The sequence below is a fragment of the Zonotrichia albicollis genome, chromosome 6, assembly GCF_047830755.1.
Source record: "Zonotrichia albicollis isolate bZonAlb1 chromosome 6, bZonAlb1.hap1, whole genome shotgun sequence".
Classification (NCBI taxonomy): Eukaryota; Metazoa; Chordata; class Aves; order Passeriformes; family Passerellidae; genus Zonotrichia; species Zonotrichia albicollis.
Window position 1 is genome coordinate 54,782,289 of NC_133824.1, and position 26,656 is coordinate 54,808,944.

Here is a 26,656-nt window from a genome sequence, read left to right on the forward strand (position 1 = left end):
AACTGTAAACCAGACAATCTGGCCCTACCTAATTATAAAACGTTTTTGTTTCTTGACTTAACAGCAAGATCTGCTCCTTGTAATTACTTGGAAGAGCACTGAGTCAAGAGATACATTCTACTGCCTCCTCTGTAAAACTCGTGGCCTTTTATTCACCACAACAATGGCCCTGAATTTTATTTTTAATTCAATATGCTTAGTGAGTCTGGAGTCTCTACACTCTATATTCAATTATCTAATCTGAAATCACAGCCTAAAATAAACTGTGTTAATCAGAGATTAGAATATGTTGTACTTCTCCTCCATCTGCAAAACTGTGGTGGACTTTGGGCAAGAGCCTCTGAATCCTTTGATGCTCCACATGCCCACGTTAATTCCTGTAAATATGAATGTTCCTGGCCTGAGAGAGGAGCAGGAAAGGGGAAAGGATGATGTGACCCACACTCACAAGCCAAACCCTCTCATTGTGTTTCCTGGTACTGGTTACCCAGATGACAAATGGAGCTTTTTAATTTGCTGGAGTCTGAGAACTCTTTGAAAAATGGACTCAGGAGATGTATCTGTTTCACTGGGAAAGCAACCTTACACTGCCAGCATGCAGGTGTCCCTTCAAAGCTCAGGGGCCTTGGTTTTAATGTGATTTATCTCTGTATCTCACCTCAGAACATTGGTCTGCCCTCAGGTATTTCACCTCTCCCTCACACCTGAACTTTGCTGTTTTGAACCCATTAAAATTTAAAATTAAAAAAAAAAAACCCCAACAGATGCATTAGAGCAGTGAAATACAGAGGACATGTTTGCAAGGGTGGTGCGTACACACTGTTATTCCTCCAACACATGAAAAACCATAAAACCCATCCAGCAGACCAAGCAAGGACATCTCCAGAGTCACCAAATGCCCCGTGGGGACTGAGTGACAGAGCCTGGGGTCACTGTGGGGACTGAGTGACAGAGATTGGGGTCACTGTGGGGTCTCAGAGCCTGGGGACACTGTGGGCACTCAGTGACAGAGCCTGGGGTCACTGTGGGCACTCGGTGACAGAGACTGGGGTCACTGTGGGGACTGAGTGACAGAGATTGGGGTCACTGTGGGCACTCAGAGCCTGGGGTCACTGTGGGGATGCAGTGACAAAGCCTGGGGACACTGTGGGGTCTCAGAGACAGAGATTGGGGTCACTGTGGGCACTCAGAGACAGAACCTGGAGACACTGTGGGGACTCTGACAGAGCCTGGGGACACTGTGGGGACTGAGTGACAGAGCCTGGGGTCACTGTGGGGATGCAGTGACAGAGCCTGGGGACACTGTGGGCACTCGGTGACAGAGCCTGGGGACACTGTGGGGACTCAGTGACAGAGCCTGGGGTCACTGTGGGGACTGAGTGACAGAGCCTGGGGACACTGTGGGGACTCGGGGACAGAGCCTGGGGTCACTGTGGGGACTCAGAACCTGGGGACACTGTGGGGATGCAGTGACGGAGCCTGGGGGTCACCGTGTCCCCACAGCCCCTGTGCAGCCCTGGCCACCCAGGCAGCCACAGCCAGAGCCTCCTGCAGGGCCCAGGAACAGCTCTGGCCACCTGGACAACCCAAATTCTGCTCCAAAGCATGCCAGCAGTTTGGGAACCAGAACAAGAACCAAGTGGTCTGGATCTCTGAGCTCCCCTGAGCTGATCTGAGCTTCCTACAAGAATCCTCATGTAAGAAAAGCCTTTTCTTGGCAAGCAGTGAATATTCACACCTCTATTTGAAGTGCAAAGGAGGTGAAAAGACTGAGGTACTTCCACAGTTGCAAAATTCTACTTCCGTCTTCTTTTTAAAGCCTTTTTTTTCCTTTCTTCTTTTGAAGGAGTGTCAGTTGTGGCTACAAGTTCATGGGGAAGATGTACAGAAGTATCTCCAGCTGAGCTGAGCCAAGTCCCCAACATAGCTGCAGCGAGATGATCATTATCGGTACCTGCAACCACCATGAATATTCAGATTTTAACCCCCTGGGTCCCTTCTTCTAAATGGACTTCTTTACAGAAAAGTTCTGTCAGCAAAATGAAAGATCACTTTCTCAAACTTGAGGAGTTCTTACCAAAAAAAAAAAAAAAAAAAAAAAAGAAAAAAAATTTAGTATGAGAATGTTTAGAATGAGAATGTTTCTAAGCATTTTTCAGTAATGCAATTCAGCAACTTAAAATATCCATGTGAGTTAAGATATAGCTCCCTCCTCAGCCAAACATGACTAAATAGGAGACATCTTGTTCCCTCTGATTCACAAAGTACATCCTGAGAATACTGTGGTGAAAACTTTCTATGCATTTATTATCTGATGAGTTATATGTGATGAAACTGTTTTTAGCTGTTTATACGAGTATGGTAAGGGATGCAGAATTCTAAACATTTCCAGGACAGTTTCTGGAAAAAAGGTTATTTCCTGAATGAACAGCTAAGGATTCAGACCTATTCAGGGTACAGTTGGCCCTCCCTCAAAAAATTAAACCAAAATACTAAGTGCTTCACCTTGCAGGTCTAATATATTGCAAACATCAATTAAAGAACGGCTACTTACCTCAACTGAGGCTTTAAGAGAGATATTTTCCTTTATAATGTCCACAATTGTCAATGCTACACACAACCAATATCGCTACTTAAAATATTATTGTCCAAAATGAGATTTAAGAAAAGCAGCAGACATTAAAGAAAACAAAACACAAAGAAAAGTTACCAAAGAAAGACAATTTTATTTTAATCACAAGGCTGCTCAAACCCATTAATTTCTAGAATAAATTACCTTCACCTGAACTGTTCATCATACTTAAGCTTGTACTGGTTAAACGACTTTCTTTTTATTAATTTCTTCTTTGGTTATCATTCCTGGCTGCAGTAATTATTTCTGCACAGCAAATAAACACACAACAACACATGCAGTGAAATAATTACAGAGAAGCTAAAAATTAATGGAACCTTTCACCACAGAAGCAAAGGAAAAAGGAGTCCCAAATTACGTGGAATTTTGGGAAATGCAGGATTTCACTTGCAGAACTTCTCTATAACAGCAGGAAGCCTTCAAAAAGGGTAACCCATCCAGCAGAAAGTCCAAAACCCAAAGCAGTGGTGCTGAGGTCCTCTTGTGTTTTATAGAACATCTGAATAACAAGTTCTTAGATGAAAAGACAGGGCAAGATTAAGAAAAGGGCAGCCTACCACTGTTCTGTTGGAGCTATGCCTTAAATATTTAATGAGGTTACATCTGAAGGTTTAAAAAAGAATGTATGAGTGATGCAGATTGCTAGATGAAGGAGAAGGATCGTGTTCCCTGCATAGAAATGCAATACTGAATTTTACATTAATACAGGGCTTTCTAGAAAATATAGAAGAAGCACTAAAGAACTTTATTTAAATAACTGCATTATTTAAATCAAAACCGAGTAGGAATTCTTTTGATGAAGAAGAAACTAATTTGCCATGAAAGATTAACAAGACAAGTAAAATATTTTCCCAATACTTACGCTATTTTTGGACTAGTATTTTTTGTAAATAGCCAGAACACACAGCATTTCTGTGACATTCTATGAACTCCTTTCAATTTGATAGCTCCAAATCCAACACTCAGTTCAACCTTCTGCCTCTCTTTTTCTTGTCTCCCAACACAACCAACTGCACAGAGATTTGCTAGGTGTTCCTTGAAAATAAACACATTCCTAAAACAGCCTAAACATGACCTACAGTGAGTTATTGCAGGAGTTCACAGATGCCCAGGATGAACACTTGTCACAGTACCAAGGACAATTCCTTCAGAAAAGAACAGCACAAAGGTTTTTCTGTAATGCTCACCTTTCTTTCCAGTTACCAGAACCTAACATTAACATTGAAACATGGTTGTTGAGCTTGAGTTATTCAGCTAGAACCTAATTAAACTATCCCCAGCTCAGAAATTAGAAAAAGAGTATATTCTTCTAAGACACCCTAACTGGCTGATGTTGTACGATGGAGCACAGAGGTCTCTGGATGTTATTGTGCAGAAGGCTTGGGGAGAACACAGACCTCAATAAGATAAATCAAACATTCTTTATCTCTGCTAGAGGTGTAATAATTTCAACGTAAGGGCACACTTCTTTACAATCCACTCACTATCTTCTGCTATACTGAAATAAATCAGCCCTCGCAACTGCCAGTGGATCCATGTAAATACATTCCTTGTGGTTTGCTTAGCAGTGGAACACAAAGATGTTTTAGTCTTATTAAATTCCTGGTGGGTTTGGGTTTTTTTCACCCTGTTTTCTGGCACTGGATTCATGTCTGGTGTTCTGGAAAACCCAGCATCTGAGTAAAGAAACAAGATTAATGTAGCAGCATCTGATCATAACATTAAATATTTATTACTTGGTGAAATCACGATTTTCCCTTTCCTGTGACAACACTACACCTGCAGGAAGACGTTTAATTGGTCCAAATATTTACACATGCTTAGAAAATATGTGGAAATGTTACCAGCATCTCCTAGTGGGGAAAGCACTCATTATCATCCCTTCTAATTGTGCAAGGCAAAGGGAGGCCAGCTGGCTGAGTCAGCCTGCAGGTATTTCTGTGGATGCTCTCTGCTTGCATTGCTCACTCCCTTGCTGGCAAATTCCTCTTCCCCATCTCACTGTCAGGCTGAGAAACCTGACTCTCTTCACCACACTTTTCTCTGCTCAAAGAACTTTAGGAAAATTTGTAAAATACCTCTACATCATGGGGGAACGGAGAGGTAAGGGCAGTGGGCAAGGCTTTCAACTTCTAGGTGTGTCTATTAAAGTTAGCTTACTGAATAAATAAAAATATTGGCAGAAGCAGCTTCTGGGTTTAAAAAGTTCTGGTCTGTGCTCCAAAGCACCACATTTACCCAGTTCCCAAGAGTCTGTGATGTTAGGAAAATTAATCCACAAACGCCAGAGGTTTATGTCCAAAAAGGAGGCAGAGGAGTCCTTTTGCTTTATTCGAATAAAGGGAGAGGCCGTGGGGCATTTCCCTGGGATCCCTCAGATTTTTGGAGGATGAAGCCTCCTTTTTATCCCAATTTCCCATATTTCCCTTCTCTCATTCCCCATTTCTGAGGTACTTGAGAGGCACAGACTTCCCAAAACACCTGATACCAGAGATTTTCCTCTAACGGATAACCCTCCTTTTAATTTTTAATTCTTACAGAATTTAGGAGTTTGTCTTCCCCATTGTTTCTTTCATCTTTCAATGCCTCATTTCATTTCTCAGCAAACCTAAAGCTTATTTGTAAAAGCAAATTTCCATTCTTTTTCCATTCATCAACAGTGGAATCCTTCCCATTGTTTCTTTTATCTCCCAGTCTAGTTTTACCTACCAGGTTGTTTGGAAGGACAAATCTGCTATTCCTCTCAGAGACAATCTCCCTTACCCCATGGGCTTCCCTGAATGCAGGCCCTGAGCTCCAAGCTGCCATTGCCAGTGCTGTCAGGCTGGGTGACAAAAGGGACACTGTGCTGTGCACAGATGTTTATCCCAGTGCCACTGGCTCCCAGTAAACAGCCAACAGAGAGTCCTTATGCAATTTCCTGCTCTCCTTAAAGCTCGCTCCAATTCCAGCCCCAAAGCAGCTCCCAGCAGAGCCACAGAGCTGGGCTGCCTCTGTGTGCCTTATACCAGGCTCAGCTTTTCAGCAACAAGACTATTGTGAAATAGAAAGGACACAGAGATTGATTTATTTCGCTTGATATTAAAGTTTTAGCGTTTTTATAATAGATTTTTTTAACCAAGCTTTCTCAATTGTCGCCGTCTAATGCAGTATCAGGAAGTAGCTTTGTTGCTTTTGCTTTTCTGTCCTATAAAAGCACCTGGGTAATTGTTTTGGTTCTTCCCAGAATGTCTTTGGGTACAAAAACAATACAAAAAAGCAGCTGGACAGTGTCCTGCTTGTTCTTTTGAAGCTGCTGATTCCTTCTATGATCCCCATCATGGCTATCCATGCATTTTCCCAGGGACACAGATCTCATCTGTAGAGATCACATTTCACTTTCTCTTTTTCTCACTTTGTCTCTCGTTATTTTCCAAACATTTTGGATTTGCCTTTCACCTTGCCACGTCCGTTTCTGGGCGGTTCTTTATCATCACGTTAACCTTCAAATTTACATAACTTAAGCAAGTTTAGTTCCTTCTTCCAGGTTTGTCATCGACATTTTTTCATAAAAATCCTTTCTTTGGGATTTTTCCCCTTCTGGCAAGCTGAGGCCCCAGAAGAAGAATGCAAGCAATGGTTATCTGCTGCTGTGGAATGTAACAGGTGCATCTGTGATTGGCCCATGTTCCATGTTTACAATTAAGAGCCAATCAAGGGACCAAGCTCTCTGGGACAGATTCACAGAGAGCTCCCTTGTTGATATTCATTCCGATTCTATTCTTAGCTCAGCAGCTTCTGAACTTCTCTCTCTATTCCTATTAGTATAGTCATAATGTATTATATATCATAAATTAATAAATCCAGCCTTCTGATCATGAAGCCAAGAGTCTCATCTGTCTCTCTCACCCTGAAGACCCTTGCAAAGCCATGTAACACAGGTTTAACTGGGAGAGCTTAGGAAAAGAGAGAAGTCTTGAAATGATTGTGAAAAAAAATCTAGTATATACAGTAATTTGCAAAATTTGAGGTGTCATAAGTGGCATCATGCATGGTAAAGACTAATGTTCACATGCATCTATGTGATGCTGTTCCCACACTTTCCACATTTGAAATTTCCATTTCTTTTCGTGCTCACTGAGCACAAGGAAACATAGCTAAATATGCTGTTAGAGCACACTATTAAATTTAAATGGTCTCCCTGCAGACCCTAAGAAATGTGAATCTGTTCACATCAAACCTCTTAGCACAGTGATAGAGGAAGGTCTAACTGTGCTCTCCAGAAAACCTTGGGTTGCTGGTTCCTTTAAGGACATCAAGGCACGTTATAAATTCAAAGAAGAAAAAACATCAAGCTGCAGTTCACATTTCACAAAAGGATTCTAATATCTAACTTCTTCTAATGTACAGATACACCCAGTTTACAGCAGAAGACATTGTCTGAGTTACTCTCAGTTTTGAAAACCAGAAATTTCATTCTCTGGGTAGCAGCACTCATCACTACTCTAATTATCTCAGGATTTGTGTACTTGATACAAAACTCTAAGCTCAACTATTCCAGCTGTGACACTGTGGACTTAGATGTTTGCTAAGTAGAAATAAATAATGCAAATAGGCAAAGGGACTTCCCTTTTAGAAAGGCAAGAAAAATCAAAATTGCTAATGAAATCTAAGTGGATATTCCAAATCATAAACCTCAGCTATTTCCAAGATTCAAAGCTGCAGCAACACTGAACATCTCATGTACCTAAACAATAAATTACAGACTGCTGTGATGTACTGCAGCAAACAGTCAAGGGAACAACAGGACTAAACATAACCTTGTATTCAAAATCAAACTTCTCACCCTCAAGCCTCAAGGCTTTAGACAGATGAGGTAGAAGTGCGTGCCTTGGGTTTGAATTTCATATCTCTCTCTCTAGTTCTGCCTGTGGATGTCCCCCAGCTATTGCAGTTTTAACCAGATTTCTCCAAACTGCATATTAGTACCAAACTAACTCTGGTTGAAACACCACCTTACCCAACTACTGTTTTACAACACAACAGTGCCCAGAAAAATGGCATTAAGCAATCCAAGTGAACTGAGCGGCACCATTCTCAGTCATAGGATGGAATTAAAATAGCCAGAGCAGCACTAGTAACTACTCTGAAATCTCAATAAATAATCACTTTGATTAAAGATTTTTAAAAATTGCACGTCCACTTTAATTCTTAATGCTTTCATTTTTCCCCCTTTCTCAAATAAAAAGAAAAAAAACAGTTAAATATTTCATCCTGAGGTAGTGCCATGGTTTAAGCAGCCAAAGGACCAGAATCAGATTAGCAGTGAGGCTTTGAGAATCATTTCTTATGCCATAAATTTATTTCCAAAAATTAAATCACAAAAGCATCTTCAAAACACCTTTGTATGAACATTATTTTTGTTCATTTCAACGTAGGAATTCTTGGTTTCATTACCTGTCACAAAAAGCTGCCCTTTCAGTTTTCAAAGTGCTGTTACAGCCAAGGACTGTACATAAGGACTCCTCTAAAGACACTGTTAAATCTACTTTGGCTGTACAGAAATGTGGCAATCAAAGAGGAAAAAAGTCCTTGGATGTGACAGGAACCACCATCCATCCCCAGGCTGCCAGGAATATGGGTGTTATCATGAGGCAGTCAGCCCAAGCTTCATTTACCTCTTCATGCCTGAAATGTGTACTGCAGTAGTGCCATCCTGGGTAAATTCAAAAACACGAAAGTGAATAGCATGGAGATACAAAAAGCAGATTAACAAAAGACAAACTACACTTTCAGCCTGTCTCTGAAGGAAGAGGCTAAGGGAGTAGCCATAAAATAAGGAAGAATAGACTGAGGAATGATCAGGGTATTAGCAGAAAATCTGCAGTTAGAAAAACATGTTATCATCATGCTTTCATATTTCTTAGAATTCAGAGGTCAGAAGAGATAAAAACCCTAAAAGACAAATACATCTGCTTTGATTATCTTTGTTTATAACTTCTTGGGCAGCAGGGATAAAAAGCCTCTGACAGTCTGAGGCTTGCATTTTCCCCATTTGGGAACCCTGCCAGACTTCAAAAGGACAAACCTGCCATACAGCCCAGGTCTGGGATGCAGAGCAGGATGGGAGCTTTATTGTGTGTGCAAGTTTTCTTGTAGGCAGAAACAAACCTAGAACATCAAAAAGTTGATGTAAGATTACTCTAAACCTAGTAAAGAGCATTCCCATCAGCAAGACTGGAATCTGGTTCCCTCTAAGTATTTGCATTGCTGGTGGTATCAAAAGCACAGCTCTAGTACATGTAAGAATTTAAAATTGCTCGGGGCTGCTTAACAGAAATCTTTTATTCCCATAAGGAACACAAAGGCAGCTTCTATGCAAAGGCACACATTTCCAGCACAAGGAAGGACACAGATTAATTCCGTATGTAAAGCACTGTGGCAAATACTGCAGTGGCCAGCCTGTGATTACATCTCTGAGCCTGGCACTGAGACCCTGCTGATTCATGCACCCCTGCATGCCATGGATGCACACCCCATGCAGCTAATGGCTGCACATTAGTAACCAGCCACCCCAAAACCCCAAGGAGCCCTCTTCCTTTAACAACTGCACAGAAAAGAATGCTCTGCTGAGGACTTAAATCTCAGGAGAGGATTTGGACTCAGTCCAGATTACCTGGAACTTATGTGGATACCTCTGCAAGATGTGCTTACATCCAACAGGCCCAATTAAGAAGCCTGGTTTAAACCACAGGTGAGAGGTAAATGGGTATGCATCTAACTTGAAATAGCCAGTACAATTCACTGCAAATGAGTAACAATATTGAAAGAAATCTATTTCCCATACTAACAGCCAACACAAGATTCCAATTCTGCAGCCAAGCCTTCTAATCCAAATGTTGAAGAAACAACTGCTCTCCAGACACATCTATTCACAAACGCAATGATGACAAGTAAGAACAGTAGTTACAACTTTTTTTTTATTTATCCCATGTTAATTCAGTTCAATCAACAGATAAATTACAAACAAATTACAAATCTGACAGAAGAAGAATCCATTAAAAAGAATTAAAATTCAGATACATGTGACAAAAATTACTGCTTTCAGAAACTACATTCTCTCAACACTCTTACCACCCATGCTTTGCTCTACTCTTCCAGCCAGAAGAGACTCCCAGCACCACGGGATCAGTGCACACCCCACACTCTGACAGCTACTGACAGTCAGGGCTGAGTACAAACCACAACACCCAGGAGCATTTCCCTGTCTGTGACCAAAGTGAGAGAGACATTTCAAAGGGCATTTCACCAACGTCAGGATACTCTGTACACAAGTCCCTGCCCTGGCTGACTCATGCTGTGTCCACACTGGCATTCCCTGCACTTGTCCTGTGACAACATTCCCCCTGCCAGAGCTCCAGTGCTGGCAGCTGACATTTGAAATGCTATGCAAGACCTCTGGCAGCTCCCTTTGCTGCTGCCAAAGGTAAAGCTACGTTAATTAATGCAAGAAGGAGATCAGCCAGCCCCACAGCAGAGTGGCCCTTAAAGCCCCAGAAGGCTGCAGATGTTCAGGACACGCACAGCACGTTGCAAAACAAGGACAAGGTTGAGCTTGGAGAGCCACAGAGCCAGCAGCTGGTTTTAGACCAAGCCTCCCACCAGCTATGCAGAGACTGCCTAAAAGCTGCTTTAGCAAGGTCTCAGCACAGCCTGCTCCAAGGCCTGGCATGAGGAATGAGGGCAGATGACAAGCACCTCCCGTCCCATCAGAGATCCTAAACCAGCTAGGAAATAACCAGGTCCAGCCCAGCACTCCTCAAAGCACAAAGTTCCTCCCACCACCAGTGGAATGAAATTATCTGAGAGCACAGAGCAAAGCAGAGAGTGGTGTCAGCACTGAGAGGAAGCACCAATCCAGCAGAAACGGGGAGATGGTGACAGTCCCCACCTGCCCTCCAGCCCTGCCCAGTCAAGAGGCTGGCAGGTCTGCACTGCTGGGCACATCACAGCAAATCCTGCTGCACCTACTGCCCTGGCACTCCATGCCATGGGATTTGAGACATTCTAGAGGTGCCTTTTCTTCCCTCTTCTCAGTGAGGGGATGGGGTGGAGCCCAGGCAGCCGTGAGGTGTCTTCACACCGATTATCATGACACCTTACAAAGAAAAGGTGAAGAAAACAACTTTGATGCAGGGCAAGGCCACCTAGGAACCCAACTCTGGGAGGATGGAATGTTCTCTATGTGCTGGGGCATGCTGAGGATGGGAAACCACTTCCTGCTTGCCCAAAGAGCTGCAAGCAGCATAATTAGCACTCACTGGGAATATTACACGTCACTGAAGGGTCACTGGGAGCCCCTGGTGCAAACCCCAGCTATGAAATTCCCCAGGAGCCAAGGGCAGCTGGAAATACCTTGAGTGTCCATACTGAGAGCTCCTGAGTACCGAGGGCACGCTGCATCCAGCCTCTTGTTCACTGCTGCCTTTGTGTCCCAGGCTGACTCTGCAACAGCAATTCCTCACATGCAGCAAGTGTTAACTCAGTGCTTTCAAATACACAGCGAGCTCTTTTTGAACCTCCAAAGTAACTGAACCATGTTGATGACTAGTTTATTGTCATGGTATGAATTCAAGGCAGCTCTCCTTCCTTCTTGCTTTCCCATGGGCAATATCTGTATCTGCAGACAGACAGTTCACTTTTGCAATTCAGATTTCAGAAGAATTGTGGAAAAATAATTACATTTTCCTGATGCCTCCATATTTTCCTGTTAACTGCAAGCAGCAGGGAAGGCTCAGGCAATTCTATTTCCCAGGTTCTGAAGTTTTCTGTTAGTGTCCTTCAGAGGAAGAAAGGCAAAACCACAATGCTGAAAATTTTAAGCCAAGCTGGTAAAAGAATTCCGTGTTAAAAAAGGAATACACGGTCCTGCAAAACTCTCTGCAGTATTTCTACTTCTATTTACAACTGTCATTTGAGTTCCAAACTCTTGTGGGAATTCCTACATTAGATTAGTGCTATCATGGAAAAGACAACTAACTTCCTAAGCCAGTATCTGAACACTTGGGTCTTGAAAGTAGAGTAATAAGATAATCTTTAACAAAAATGTTAATGAATCTAGGCTGCTGATTTATAATTAATTAAAATAATCCCCTACTGGTTTTGATCAAAAAGATCTTGGCATGAAATACCACGCCAGAGGAGAGAAAAGCACTTGCCTGTTCATGAAGATTATGGCAGAAAACACTCCTTAGGAACTGCAGAACACAATGTTTAGCACTGAACATAAACAATTTTTTTCCTTAATCTCATGATGTTTCACTTCAGAGGGCTGCTTATCTACCTATTACAACCACAAGACCTGCAAGATTGGTCCCTCTAAAGCAAAATAATACTATTTCCATAGTATATCTCCCATTTTATGGTTTAATTTTCCCCACCATTCTCAACTCTTTCAAATTAATTCTTTACTTCCTAAAATTCTGCTTCAAAATATTAATCTTCAAACACAAAAGTCTATATGGGGGTTTTAAAATACATAGAAAATAATTTTAAAAATTTTTATCTTTAGTGTCTTGATTCAAGTACTTAGCACATTCAAGAAACAGTCTACAGTACTGAAATATAGAAGCATTTTAATAGATACAGAATAATTTAAAATAATTAGTGTTCTTTTTTCAAAGACCTTTATTTGCTCTTTAGCCTTTTATTGATCTGTTTCATACTTAAGGAGCTAAAATCAAAGAGCTTATTATCTAGTTAAAAGGGCATTTAAAGATGCTGAGCTCCATAATTTTCTCTTTTTTACTTCTACTAATTCTATTTATTCTTCCTATTAGTTCTCCCCTCCATCCATACAAGGGCTGAATTTACTGATTATGTTTTTAACTTTCCTTATTGAAAGGACTGGATGGTACAGGCAGATTTTCAGAGAAATACTCCAAATTTTGCTGTGCAATTGGGGAAAAGCGACTTGAGGCTCAAACTGCAAAGTAAATCAGCAGTGCAATGACCTGCTGGACTGTGATATCCTGAACTTTCACACATCTCTTCTATCAGCAGATGTGGAATTGCCAAAGACTGAAAAGGGAAGAGGCCTTGAGCTGTATTTTCTGAGAGTGCTGACAGTGCAGACGAGCTCTGCCAGGGCTGGGATATTTGGGGGAAATGGCAGCACCTTGCCAAGGACTGCAAACTTCAGCTTTAGGGGTTTTGAGAATTTGGGGATTTTTCGGGTTTTTTTAGTTGGTTGGTGGGAAGGAGATTTTTTGTGGTTTTTTTGGTTGGGTGTTTTTAACAGGACAATACAGAAAAAACCAAGCAAGTTGGCTCTACCTCTAAACCAGGCCATGGATGTCCCACTGACAGCCTATCTGAAAAACCAAAACCAGGAGTTTCAGAGAGGACATCCCAAATCCATGGCATTAATCGACACAATCCTCTTTCCATGTCAGAGAGGTAGGCTAACATTCCTTTGGGAGAGACATCAGTTTACAGCATCTAACTGCACACAGGAAAGAGCTAGATGGCAGCATCCATTTCATTCTCAGAACTTTCTTCACAACTTTATTAATTATTTGTCAAATCTTGGGACAAGGTTCAGTGACTCCTTACAGACAAGGAGGAATGATAAGTGCACAATCTTTAAGGAGGTATCCCATTCCTACAGACTAATTTACAACTTCAGCATCCTTTAAAATAGAGGTTTGCTATTTCCTTCAGCACATTGACATTGCGTAACTGTATTTCCATTATTCCAGTGCATACATTTGTGTGACAAGCATTGGACTGACTGAAAACAGACACACTGCAGCATTTGTGACTCTCATTAATGTGTCTGAGCAAGTTTGACAATCAACAGCCCAACAAATTTACCTGTACCTGCAAATCCAGAATCAACTGCAGTCTGAGGCATCAGTTTTTCTCCTTCAACATTAATAACAAGTTAAACCTGTGCTGCATTAAATGAGCCTTTATGTAAGGCCAGGATTCTCTTCATGAAACTCAAATACTGAATATTCCTCTTTAAGAAGTCTCACATAAAGAGATTAAATGTTGTAGCATCCACAAATTACAAAAGCTGCTGCAGATTTAATTATTAACTAGACATTATTACTCCATTAAAGATGTTTTATGCACACATGCTACACTGGACGTTTGCACAGTTTTAAATGTTGACAGGAGGATCTAACAAAGTATTTATTAAAAAACAACTCTAGCAGGCACATATTTATGGTAGCTACCTCTTTATTGTAACAGAACAATATGTTTCAAAAAGTCATTGAGTTGTGCAGCTTTTTCTTTTGTTATGCACAAACAGCAGCAAAAACAAACATGTAAGATCATCCCATTTTAGAGAGTCAAAAGAACTTGCCAAAGTAACATCTCTGAAAGCTTCTTGTCCCTGAATTCTGGATTCCTTACAACCCAGAGGAAGAATCCTCCAAGTCTGAGAGGTTTTGTGGGGTGTGAGTGCACAACACAGCTGATACGCATGAGTAAAACATCTCTTTTCACAATTACAGGAGTTCGTTCATTTCACACTGCCTTTCCCATCAAAACCCCTACTATTTTAGATATTTTTCTTCCTCTTGTAGAGGGGCAGCTCTACAAAACCCCGTGCTAACATGAAGTAACATTAACAGCAAGGGACTCGCAGGTTCCTGTCTCAGTACTTGATTTTATCATAATAGAGCTCAAAGGTCTAAGATGAGGGGCTTTCAGGTCCAACATGTTTCAAACCCACAGGGCAAGAGCTCCTGTGCCAAAGAACCCTCTGACCTTTACAAGATAAACAACTTGAACCCATGAAGTTACATAATGCAAAACAGAAATATACTTAAAAACTGCTTTAAGTTTTTCAATGAGAGGATTGTCTGTGTTTTACTCAAGGAGCAAAAATTTAAGAAAAAACAAATAAACCACAACAAAGCCAGAAATATAGCATTTCCACAGCACACTTAAAAGATGAAAATAAAACCACTGATGATATTTACAGAAATTACCATTTTGAAGCCTTTTTTTAAAGTATTAATATAGTATATGAATAGAAACACTAACAACATATCCTAATTCTAAAAGCTGCCGCTTATCTCTGAGAAAGCAGAGGAACCTGACAAGTTACACACTTTGAACACGAAAAGGGAGTTATCAAATCAATCTCCAGTACAACGGGTTTCAAAAATCACCCCAAACTCCAAAACTTCATGGACACAAACCAAAACCTATCCTCAGTACTCCATTTTTCCACAAGAGGACACTAAAATAATAAGAAAAACAGTTGTGCAGAAATGTACAGCTACCAAATAGCATAGTTCATTAGCCAAGGAGAAAGCTTTTCACTTACAAACTATTTTGCAGTGAAGTAGACATCAACTACATTCCCTCTAAGTGTGCGTTTTAGTTATTCTAGTATTTTGGCTTTTAGTGTGTTTTAGGTGGCACAAAAAACCAGATATAGTTCAGATTGTTGTGGACAAAACCCAAATTAAGCAACGCCACAGAAACAGCCTTGCACTCCGTTTGAAAACGAGCTATCAACATTGGATTTACAGCGAGCACATGCTGAACTCCATCGCATGACTTCAAGGAACAGCTTCTGGGCACCACTACGGGCCCGCATGCCAGCGGGAGCGGGCTGTGCTTACGCGTCCCCTCCAGCTGGCACCAGCACCGTAACGGGGCGAGGGAATCGCACGGAGAGAGCCTCCAGTGTCCGCCAGGGGCGGCCGGGGAGCTGCGAGGGCACGGAGCTCGTGTGGCGGGGCCTGGCGCTCCGAGCGCGCCCATGGCCGGGTGCTGACGAGCTCCGAGACTGGCCCCGAGCCCCGCTCCCTGAGCGCCTCCGGCCGGCCCCGAGCCCCGCTCCCTGAGCGCCCCCGGCCGGCCCCGAGCCCCGCTCCCTGAGCGCCCGGGTCGGCCCCGAGCCCCGCTCCCTGAGCACCCCCGGCCGGCCCCGAGCCCCGCTCCCTGATCACGCCCGGCCGGCCCCGAGCCCCGCTCCCTGAGCGCCCCCGGCCGGCCCTGAGCCCCGCTCCCTGAGCTCGCCCGGCCGTCCCGGCTCCAAGTGCGCCCTCGGCCATGTGCCGACGAGCCCCGAGCGGCCGCTGGGGCAGTGGCCCCGACGCGCTCCCTCCCCGCTCGCCTCCCGCTGCTGCATTTGCGCGGCCTCAATTAGCTTAGAAAACAGCTCTGAGATCATCCAGGCCACCCCATGAGCGACCAGCCCCGCGGCACGTGCAGTCTTTCCCTAAATAAGTCCGCAGACGGCGCCCACTCCATTTATTGCCTCCCTGCTCCCCCGCAGGCCCCATGGCGCTCCCCAGAGCAGGATAACGTGACGGGGTTATCCCGGCGCCACGGATAACCCGTGCGCGGGGCAGCTCTAGCCCGGCCGCCCACGGAGGCTCCGCGTTGCGGCTCCGACACCGCCCCTCGTGCTCGGTGAACACCGCGCGACTCGGCCGGGCCGGGCAGCGGCAGCAAGGCCGGGAGCGGGACCCGCCGCGGCCGGGCCGAGGGCGATGAGCGCGGCGGAACGCAGCGAGCCCGGGGTGGGGCGACTCTCGCGAGACCCGCGCCGGCGGCCATTTTGCCATGGATTGGCGGCGGGGCGGGGCCGCGGCGCTGCCCGCGGGAGCGGAGGAGGTGGAAGCGGAGGAAGAGGAGGAGGAGGTGGAAGAGGAAGAAGAAGAAGAGGAGCAGGAGGAGGAGAAGAAGGGGGAGGATGAGCCGCGGGCGTCCCCCCGCCTCCCGCTGCTGCTGACGACGGCGCTCGGTTCAGCCTGCTGCGGGCTCCGCGCCGCGCCGCCGGCCATGGTGCCCAGCGAGGAGAACCAGCTCGTCCCCAAGGAGGTGAGGCGGGAGATGGAGGCGGCGGCGGCGAGCAGGAGGCCCGGGACACCGGCGCCGCCCGAGGAGGGAGTGGAGGAGGCCCGGCCCGGCCCGGCCTGGCCTGGCTCGGCTCCGCTCCCTCGGTGCGCGGCCTGGCGGGCGCGGGCCTGTCTTTGTGCGGGCCCGGGGATGACGGTGGAGCGCGGGTGAAGGGGCTGGCCAGGGCAGGAGGAGGAGGCTGGAGCTGAGCCCGGGCTGCGCAGGGCCCCGGGCGGCCCCAGGGCTGCACCTGTCCGTGCCGCGGCATGCGGGGAGCCCGGCCTGCGCGGCGGGGCCCGGCCGGGCCGCTCCGGTGTCACGGGGCTGGAGGCAGCGGGGCCGCTCCTGCCGGCCCGCGGGGCTGCAGCTGAGGGGCCTGGATGGGAGCCGGCCCCGGGAACCGGCGGGTCTCGGCCGAGGGGCCGGGAGCAGGGCAGGACGGGCGGCAGTGCCCGCGGTGTTTGCCGGGGGGAACGGGTCGAGCAGCGGCTTGTTTGCTCTGCTCTGGGCCCCTCGTCTCTCCGCTGCTGTAGGAGAAGGGGAAAGGCTTGTTTTTGGCCATAGGCTGGAGATAAGAGCCCGAGAAAAAGAGGAAGGCGAAGCCTCTGTCCTGCAGCGATAGGCGAATGACACGTGTCAAGTTGGAGCGATACCGTGCAGAGGAAGGAGTTCAAGTGATGGCATAAAATGTTTGGAAGCAGCTGCTGGTAGAGTAGTATCAGCAGAAACTTTGTTTCCTGAGCAGGTACACGTTTTGCCAACTTTTCTGACAGTTTTGCAGTTCTGATCAATTACTCAAAGCCTTGCCGGAGTTTTCATCGAACGTCAGTGTTTGTTACATTTACCTGTTCCGTCGTGTGTTCTTACGGGAAGCTTTGTCAGGCAAGGGCTCCGTTTTGGTGGGGCTTAGCAAAATAAGGTGCTGAGCCTTAAATGGTATTCTCGAGTAGAACTGGGAAGCAAATAACAACACTGAATATTAGAAACAATTTTTCGTGCATGTAAACACAGGGCATATGTAGGAAAAAGGTAGCTTTACCTCGTGTCCTTACTTGAAATACTAAGGTATAAAAGACTTTATTTTGTCTTTTACAGGAAAGTGAAATCTCCAGAAACTTAAAAAGAGATGGAATGTAGTAGCTAATGTACTTGAATATTAACTTCTAACAAAAATCTTCACAAATATAAAACTAGGCCAGAAGACAGAGTAGCTGATATACTTAAAGATTTAATTTTAAAACCAAAGAAACAGATAAGGGATAGTGGCAGGAGAAACATTGTGGCAGCAGCTGTAGAGAAGTGGAATAGACAAGATATTAATAAAAGCAGCTAGCCAAGGCTGTGTCTTTAGTTATATGTATTAATAGTATCCCCCTTGGCTTTAGAGTTGTATTCAGAATATGCTTATGATTCAGCTGTGTATTTTTAACTGACTCATTGGAGGAGCCTTTTGAATGTACTTTTATCTGTAGGGGGGGAAGTGTGGGGAAAGGAAGACGAATCTTATGTGATTATAGCTATGGGTATCTTAAACAAACAGTGTGAAATCTATAAACTTTGTACATTGATAGTGCTAACGGGAGGAGTTGTTTTTTCTCAGCAAGTTTTGTCAAGTTCTTTGTTGTGTCTCTAAATGAAACTGAAGAGAATATTAGTGAAATCAAATTGAGAAGGAAAAGAGATGAACTACTTGTGTTAAATCCATCTGGTTATATCTATATATATGTTGTAACAGAAGTTTATCTTCAACTTTTCCAGTGTTTTTCAGTATAACCTCATTTTTTTAGTGATAGGGAATTTTAGCATGCTACACTGCAGCATTCCCATTAAGTCCTTCTGAGATTCATTACTAGTCCCATTGCCGAGCACGCTGAGCTATGAGTAAACAGAATTCCCCAAGTCTCTGAGTTCTCAACAGCCTGCTCCTAAATATTCCTGCAATGCCCCTAGGAGCAGTTGGAGGCTGAGCAGATCGTTGGGAGTTTCAGCTGTGCCCTCCAGGGATGGATAGAGGAGCACAGTTGATGTTTTGTCCCTTCCTGGTGGGCTGGCTGGTGTCCCTTGTGCAGCTTCAGAGATTTCAGCTGGGCTCTGCACCAGCCTGTGCTGAAGATGAGCACACAGCCAGAGCTGCCTTGGCATTCCAGTGTGCAGGAACGAGAAGAAATGTAATGAGTTTGCTTTAGGCTGGTTTAGGGAATGACTAATCACCCAAAGCAGTGGATGGGAAGAGGATTTTGGTTCTTGTCTACAAGTTAGTGATGCCGTGGTAGATAAGTGGTGGGAGGTGTCTCTAACTCTGCCAGTCTCTGTGTGGTGGAGGGGAAGGATGAGTATTAAGTTGATTATGAGTCTTGATTTTGTGTTTTTATCCATATTTTTATATATTAAGAGGAGCTCAGGCTGCTGTTTGCAAAGTAGAATTGCTGGGATGTTTTCATTAGGTTTTGTAAGTAGTACTATGCTTTCATGGATACAAAGGTTCATCTTTTATTAGTCCCTTATGGAAGGTTTTCTTTTGGACCTTGCATAGCTTCAGCTGCATCTCTGAAGTCCAAGTAATCAGGGCCTTGTCATTTTCTCTTGCTCATAACTTTGAGACAAAGTTCTTTTTCCTTTGGAGGAGATGTATGAAAGCAGTTTCTAATAGATCAGTGTTGGGATTTCTTTTTGCATGAAGGATTTTGGCTGGGCTATGCAGGTGCTTGGTGAGTTCACTCTTGCATCCCTGCAGCTGCCCAGTGCTTTCCCAGCTGTGCCTGCAATGGTGGGACCATCATTCCCTGTGAGAATCCCTGTTCTCTGCTTCTGGGGCTCAGTCTAAACTGCTCCCTGTTCCCTTTCCTTCCTTCTCCTCATCCTCAGTTACTTCGCTTTCTTCATCTAAAAGATGAAAAGATTCAATTCAGTTTCCTTTTATATTCAATAAAAAGAAGTCACTGAGTAAAAAGTGTTCATTGCTGCACCCTGGTAGCAAAATTTGAGCATGTTCTATAAAATTTGCTGTATTAATAGGTGTGGATTTTTACCCAGGAACCCTGGGAAGGGAGGGTGAATAGTATGAGTTAGATAAATATGAAAATAAGAAAATGCTGCTATCAGATGGGAGAACATTTCTATGGCTCTCAGTGTTTCTTACAGGAAAAGTTGACTTGAAACTTATTTTGGGAAAATCTACCTCAAATAGAAAATAATAAAATACTCTTGCCAACACAGTTGGTGAGAAAGGTGCCTATGTGTGTTTACTGGTAATGTAAGTGAACTTTACAGAGATTTATCTTGAAAATCAAGATGTATGAGAACTTAGTGAGTATTGCTCATAATATGAGAAGTGTGTTCTGCTATGAGATTTTTGAAGTGTTTGTGCTACTGATTAAATAAATGCTGTGCAGATGCTTTTCAACATGTTCTAGCATGAACTATCTAAAAAGTACACCTGTCAGAATAAATAAATAAAAAATATTAAATATATACTTGCTGCCATTAAATTGACCAAGGTGGTGTGAGTTCTCTCAGCTCACTAATGGGAGTCTTTTCATCCCTGCACTAATGAGTCCATTTTAATCATCTGCACTGAACAAATCAAATGTGTCTCTTGATGGGTATCATTCTGACTTCCTCATTAGAAGAGCAGGAATCTGATTAAGATATTTTGCAATTCTCTTTAGCAAAGGGATGCTGTTCTTGTCAGTGCTGATGACATCCTTGTTTTTTCTTTCCATGTATCAAAAGATTCTACAAGTGGTTACAGCTTGCATAATTTATCCTGCTTTCCATCTCAAAACATAAAGGAATGGTTGTGACAACTAGAGAAACTGACTAATTCATTGACTGAGCAGCAATTTTGGAAATCAAATTTAGGAAACAAACAGAAAATCCACAGGGAAGTTCACCAAATAATTTGTTCCTTGCAAACAGACACTTTCTGAATGATGCTCATGTAGATATTGAGTTTGGTGAATAAAGCTTGGAGTAGAATTCCAGAGCTGCTTTTTTTCCAGCCATGGGGCTTCCCAGTGAGCGTTCCCTTTGCCTTGCTGTCAGCTGGGTGTTTCATCTGGGCATGGAAAGATGATCAGGACAGGGAAGTATCAGCACCTCTCAATGAGCTGATGAAATGGTTTTGCCTGAGAGGTACCAGTGCCTGATGGGCACTGCAGCCTCAGGCTGGAAGTGCTGCTGGTGGAAGTTACTGCCCTGGAGAATAATCTGACAACTAAATAACTCAATCCTTCTTTTATTCCCTGCAGTGATACATTTTGAACATCATCACAAACAATAAATGCCATTTTATGTCATTACTGTTTTGTGCGTCACTGGTGATTAAAATTTCACATTCAAAAGCATCAGTAGTGAAAATATTTTTTGGTGCCATTTTCTGTTCTTTTTAAAGCCTGTGGATATAATCAAGGCAGCCTTGCATTATAGTTTTAAAATGTTAGTTGTCCAATCACATAGTGATTAAAATTATTATTGTGCTGCCTCTTTTTCTAACAGAATGTAGTGATATCAATATAAGATTAAAACTTGTGGTGATTTACTGAAATAAACTAATACCTTGAATTTGGGCTACCTTTGAATCACATGTTTCAGTCTTGTCAGAATTAAATGGGAGTGGGGGAAGTGTTTTGTTCTAAACCTTCCCCCACCAGTACATTACAACTGGTACTGCAATGCACTGTATTATGTACAAATGCTCATATATATTCATAAATGCTCATAAATATTCACAGCTTCATTTCTTGTTTGAAAATATGTTGAGTTTTATCTAAGGGAATAAAGGTGAAAGCTACGTTTGTAGAAAATGGAGTGATTGAGTTACATGTACATATTCAGCTTTTTTATCCAGTTTGAAAAAGTTTTTTTTAATTCCTTTTTGAACATTTAAAGCTGCTCTTTTACACTTCACCCTTTAAGATTTAATGTGGCATACCTTTGGCTGGGCTGCCATTTATCATCTTGTTGTTTTCTTGTCTTGACTGAAATATTCACAAAACAATGCCACTAGTTACTAAAGAACTGATAATTTAAGTCACAGAATTTTTTTTGTGGAGCTCTGATAAAATAACAATGAACTTGACCACAGTTTTAGGCACTGTGACATGCTGGGATTTTTATTTTCTTTGGTTTTTGCAATGCTTGGCAAGTAGTCAGCTTGCTCTGAGCAAATGCTCTTGCACAGCATTGGCAGATGAAATAATTTCTAAAAAGGATGTTGTGCATGTTCTAAAAATACTGAGGGGTGAAATTGGTACAGATCATTTGATTCAATATAATTGTTGAGATTGTGATCACAAGGGTGCTTTAGGTGCTTCCGAAAAATGGCAACAGATTATTTTTAGATTGGCATTTCTGTGAATAGCTTAGAGCTGGGTATGGTGCTGCAGTTCAGGTGTAGCTTCTCAATGAGCACATGGGATGGAAGCTGCCTCAGTAACACCAGCAAGTGTGCATTGCTGAATGCTCTGCTTTTGCAGCTTCATGAGAAATATGTTTGATATAGCATGAAAGTTTTCCCAGTAAAATAATGTCTGAAGACGTAAACAGCATTTTCTGAAGAAGTTTGGCAGTGTTCTACAGGAGCTGAAGGAATGGAAGGCAGCCATGCTCACTGATTGAGAGAGCTGTTAAAGAATTAAAAACTTTGCCTGCAGTCGTGTTTTAATGTCTGAACTGGATTTTAATTTTTTAGCATACGTGTCTGTTGGTGATTTTGTAGGGAAGTAAACTTTCATTTCAAAATTCTCCATGAAGAGAAAGCTCTTCTGAGTACTTTATGCTAATATTGCATTTGTAATTCAATCCAGCAGAAAGTTCTCCAGAATAGGAGCAGCAAAGGAAAATGTTTCCATAAAATTCATACTTTTTTAGAAGAAATGAAGGGCGAGTTCATCCACTACTTCTGCAACTCTCAGTAAGAAACAAATATTGGAAGTATTGAGCAATATATAAAAGTGTAGTAAGTGTCTTGGGCATTCTCATATCCCCATTTTTAGCTTGTTTGGCTTTTGTTTTTTAAGGAAAACCAAGGAGCATGCTGATCAGGAAGGTGGAGAGAAGTTACAAGCCAAGGAAGTTCTATAAAAATGAGGCTGTTTCAGATCTGAGTGTAAAGGTTACACTGTAATAAATGTAGAGAGTCTGGCAGATAGATTGTGAATGTAGAGAACTTCATTGACATTTAATTCTCACAATTATTTTAGTGTGGTTACAAAACCCTTTGCAAGTTCAACTTGGGTCAGAGGAAAGAAAATAGGATCAGCTGAAATTAAAACTTTTAAGAGTAAGAGAGTGAAATACAATGTCTAGTGGTTAAGAGGTAACTATAGATATATAAACTATTCTTTGTTACCCCTGAAGAAAACTTTGTTTGTTCTTGTGTGATCTGCAGGTATGACCAGGGAATATTTGCACACTTTTTTTATTGACAGCTGCTTTGTTTGACTTTTTTTAGGGGAAGTAATTTATCTTGAATCACCTTCATTTGCTATATTTAAAAGACCATAAGGAGATAAGTGTAAGAAGACCTGTTCTTCAGGATGTCCTTAGTAAGACATATTTAAAGTCTTGCTTTAAATATGAAAAATACATTCTGTAAAACTGAAAAGTGGATCTTTAGGTCTTTAGTTCAGCCCTCCCAAGACATGTGTTCCCTTACACTATATTTTTTCTATAGTCTGGATTTTGCCTGAAATCTCCCCAGGTGTAATGAAGATTTCAGAGATGAGAACAAAGTATGTTGTTGAGGTACTCACAAACCTGATCCTTCAAAATCAGTCAGATTCAAGATTAAATGATTGTACCTAATGGTTGTTCAGATTTTTTTTTGCTTCAGGAAACATTCCAACATACAAGTTAACAGCTCAAAATTGCTCTATTACGACATCCTGGGATCTGTGTTTTAAGAAGTGTGTTCAATTTGCCACAAGTGTGCTATTAAATACATCTTTTTAAGTGTTTTGGTTCATGTAGTACTTGAATATCTGTAAGTAAAAGAAAAGGGGGAAATATAGTACTGAATATCTGTATATAGGCCTTGCCCTGGTAGGTCCCAGTTGTTCTACATGGGCTGCCCTGTGATGTCCTCAATTGGGCAGCAGCTGTGGCTAATGAAGATAACTGGGATAAAAGGGGGTGGGCTGGTTGGTCAGGGAGAGCCTTGGAGGAGCCCTGACTGAGAAGCAGGAACAGCACTGCTGTGAAGAGCTGCTGGTGAGAAAACCACCCAGAAAGTGTGGGACTCTAGAAATATGATAACAACAGGTTCAGGCACTGTAACAGGATTCTAAGTTCCCTGTTCTCTCATTAAACACTGGGCTGTGGCAAAGCACCTGTGTTGAGTAACAAACACCTCAGTGCTCTGACAGGATTCGTTTAGAACCTGTATTTCAAAAAGAAGGTGCTGCTTTCCTCAGAGATAAAGCCCAGTGTGAGTCTGAGGGCACCTGCTCAATGCCTCCTTCATGATGAGAACCTTCATCATCCTGTGTTCCCCTGCCCTGGCTGTACCAGGGAAGTTGGCCTCTGAAAGAGCTTCCTTGGGCTTGGAAACAACCATGGAGCATGAGTGGCTCTGCTGGGGTGGAAGGGGTTGTAGGCACCCTCTGGAGTCTGGGGTTCAAAAGCACAGGGTAGAAGGAGGGGGAATGGTACCCCAGTTCTCACTGACTCTTCTCCCCTTATTTGCTGTCTGTTGGAAAGATCTTTGATCTTTGCATTTTCTGCAGGAATCAGTGCTACCAGCATGTATCCAGTGTGGCATTTAATGGATTGGACCTCTTGAAATAGGTGGGAAAATTCCTAAATTATGGTTGTGGGTTCTCAGGGAGCTGATTTGATAGTATTTGGTTGTTGCTGAGAGAGAAAGGAACATTCAGACACTGACAATGGTTCAGCTGAACAGAAGCTTGTTTCAACTGTGATTATATTTCAGAAGTAAGGGTACACATGCAGACTACTTGTGTGTCATTGAAAGTTCCAGATTTCACTTATCCTTGTAATTGCTGGAAATGTGCATCCAGTCATTTACAGCACCTGGAATGTGCACCCCAGAGTTTGCCCAGCAGTAGTCACTCACGTGCACTTCATGTGGGAGTCTGAAGTTGCTGAAGCTGCATTGGGTTTGAGAATTGCTGTCTTGGGCTTAATCATCCAAGTAATTCTGTGAACGTGAGCTTGATGTCTGCTGCTTCCTACTGATCTCTTTGTCTTTCTTTGTACTGCAGTGATTTGTGAGAATTAAATATGGGGTGTGGACATTGAGAGTCTTCTCTAGTGGTGATCTTTCTAAGTCTCAATAAGCCACTAAATTTACTTGGCAGTAAAACTTCACACATCTATTAGTTCAACTCTTGACCTGGAATTTGGAAATATTGGGTAGAATCTGTATGAAGTTTTACCTTAGCTTTAGGTTTTGCTTTCAGTCTCTAAAGTAATATAGTAGGAGTGCTAGTAAAATACCTGTATTGTATTTGAATATCTGTATATAGGCCTTGCCCTGATAAGCCCTGGTTGTTCTTGATGGGCAGCAGCTGTGGCTAATGAAGATAACTGGGATAAAAGGGGGTGGGCTTGGCCAGTCAGGGAGAGCCTGGAGGGAGCCCTGACTGAGAAGCAGCAACAACACTGCTGTGAAGAGCTGTGAGTGAGAAAACCACCCAGAAGGTATGGGACTCTAGAAACATGATAACAACAATATGAATACAACAAAGTATTTTAATAAAAATGAAGCTGGAGTTAAAATAGTGAAATGCTTCTATAGAATTTTAATTAACTCAGTGATTCAGGGCTGAAAAATAGCAAGCCACATCTAAATGCAGTGTTAAAACCACTGCAGTTGTACATTTGAATATTGTTGTGACAGATCTAGTAACACTCTATTTTTATTGTTCCTTTATTTTCAACAAATACAGAACCTATATGGTCTAAGCAAATGTCTGTCTTGCAGATGGCACTAATAACAATGCTGCCTTTGTATATACAGAAATACACCAACAACATGCTTTATGCTCTGCAACTTGCAGGTGAAGATCTTTCATGGAAGAAAGATGAAATATATTTTAGAAAGGTACATGGGGTATGAATTCTTGTGTAGCATGGCCCTCTAGAATGTGCACCCAGGTCAGACTTGTGTGTTGATTGCATGTTCCTATTGTAAATTGTCTTTTTTAAGTCTGGCCTAATAGCCAGAAATCTTATACGTGCAGGTTTATCATTATCACCTTTCTAGAAATGGAGCAGTGTACAGGGCCATAGAATGGTGTGGGCTGGGAAGGACCTTAAATTTCATCTAGCTCCAGTCTCTTGCCATGGGCAGGAACACCTTCCACTAGAGCTGGTCACTCAGGGCCCCATCCTATAGTAGGAGTCCTAGTAAAATATGTGTATTGTATGAGTGGCCTTGCCCTGATCCTGGTTGTTCTAGATGGGCTGCAGCTGTGATGTCCTTAATTGGGCAGCAGCTGTGGCTAATGAAGATAACTGGGATAAAAGGGGGTGGGCTGGCTGGTCAGGGAGAGCCCTGGAGGAGCCCTGATGATGATGCAGGAGCAGCCCTGCTGTGAAGGGCTGCGTGTGAGAAAACCACCCAGAAGGTATTGGGCTCTAGAAATATGATAACAACACCATCCAGACTGGCTGTGAGTGCTTCCAGGGATGGGGCATTCCACAGCTTCCCTGGGTAAACTGTGCCAGTGCCTCACCACCCCTGTGTAAATGAGTTCTTCCATATATCCAGTCTAAATTTGCCCTTTCAATGTGAACCCCTTACTCCTTGTCTCACCACTACAGTTCCTGATGAGCAGTTGCTCTCTGGTTTCCATGTATGCCCTTCAGATGCTGCTGTTATGAGGTCTTTGTGTAACTTTCTCTTCTCCAGGCTGAACAGCCCTGTCAGCCTTTGTAGGGGAGGCACCTGAGTCCTCTTAGCAACTTCATGTCCTGCTCTGGACTTGCTTCAACAGCTCCATGTCCTCCTTGTGCTGTGGGCACCAGAAATGTCCCCAGCACTTGGGGTGGGGGCTCAGGAGGGCAGAGTGGAGGAGTGACCTGCTGCTCACTCTCCATTTGATGCAGCCCAGTGTACTTTTGGCTTTCTGGGCTGCTGGCTCACACTGCTGGCTCATGGCAAGTTTTTCATCAGCCATCACCCCCAAGTCCTTCTCCTCAGGGCTG

At 43.2% G+C, this 26,656-nt stretch overlaps 1 protein-coding gene across 5 annotated transcripts in view; it reads left to right on the forward strand.

The window, feature by feature from the left end:
- Positions 1–16,194: 16,194 nt before the first annotated feature.
- Positions 16,195–26,656, forward strand: part of USP47 (ubiquitin specific peptidase 47) — a 50,420-nt gene continuing 39,958 nt past the window's right edge. For 3 of the 5 annotated variants that reach the window (XM_074543841.1, XM_074543842.1, XM_074543844.1), the window contains exon 1: positions 16,196–16,465. In XM_074543841.1, coding sequence (XP_074399942.1) covers positions 16,208–16,465 — 258 coding nt within the window. In that variant the 5' untranslated portion in view covers positions 16,196–16,207. Of the gene's footprint in view, positions 16,466–16,754; positions 17,229–26,656 lie in introns of those variants that run through there. The other 2 variants (XM_074543843.1, XM_074543845.1) reach the window with 2 other exon arrangements.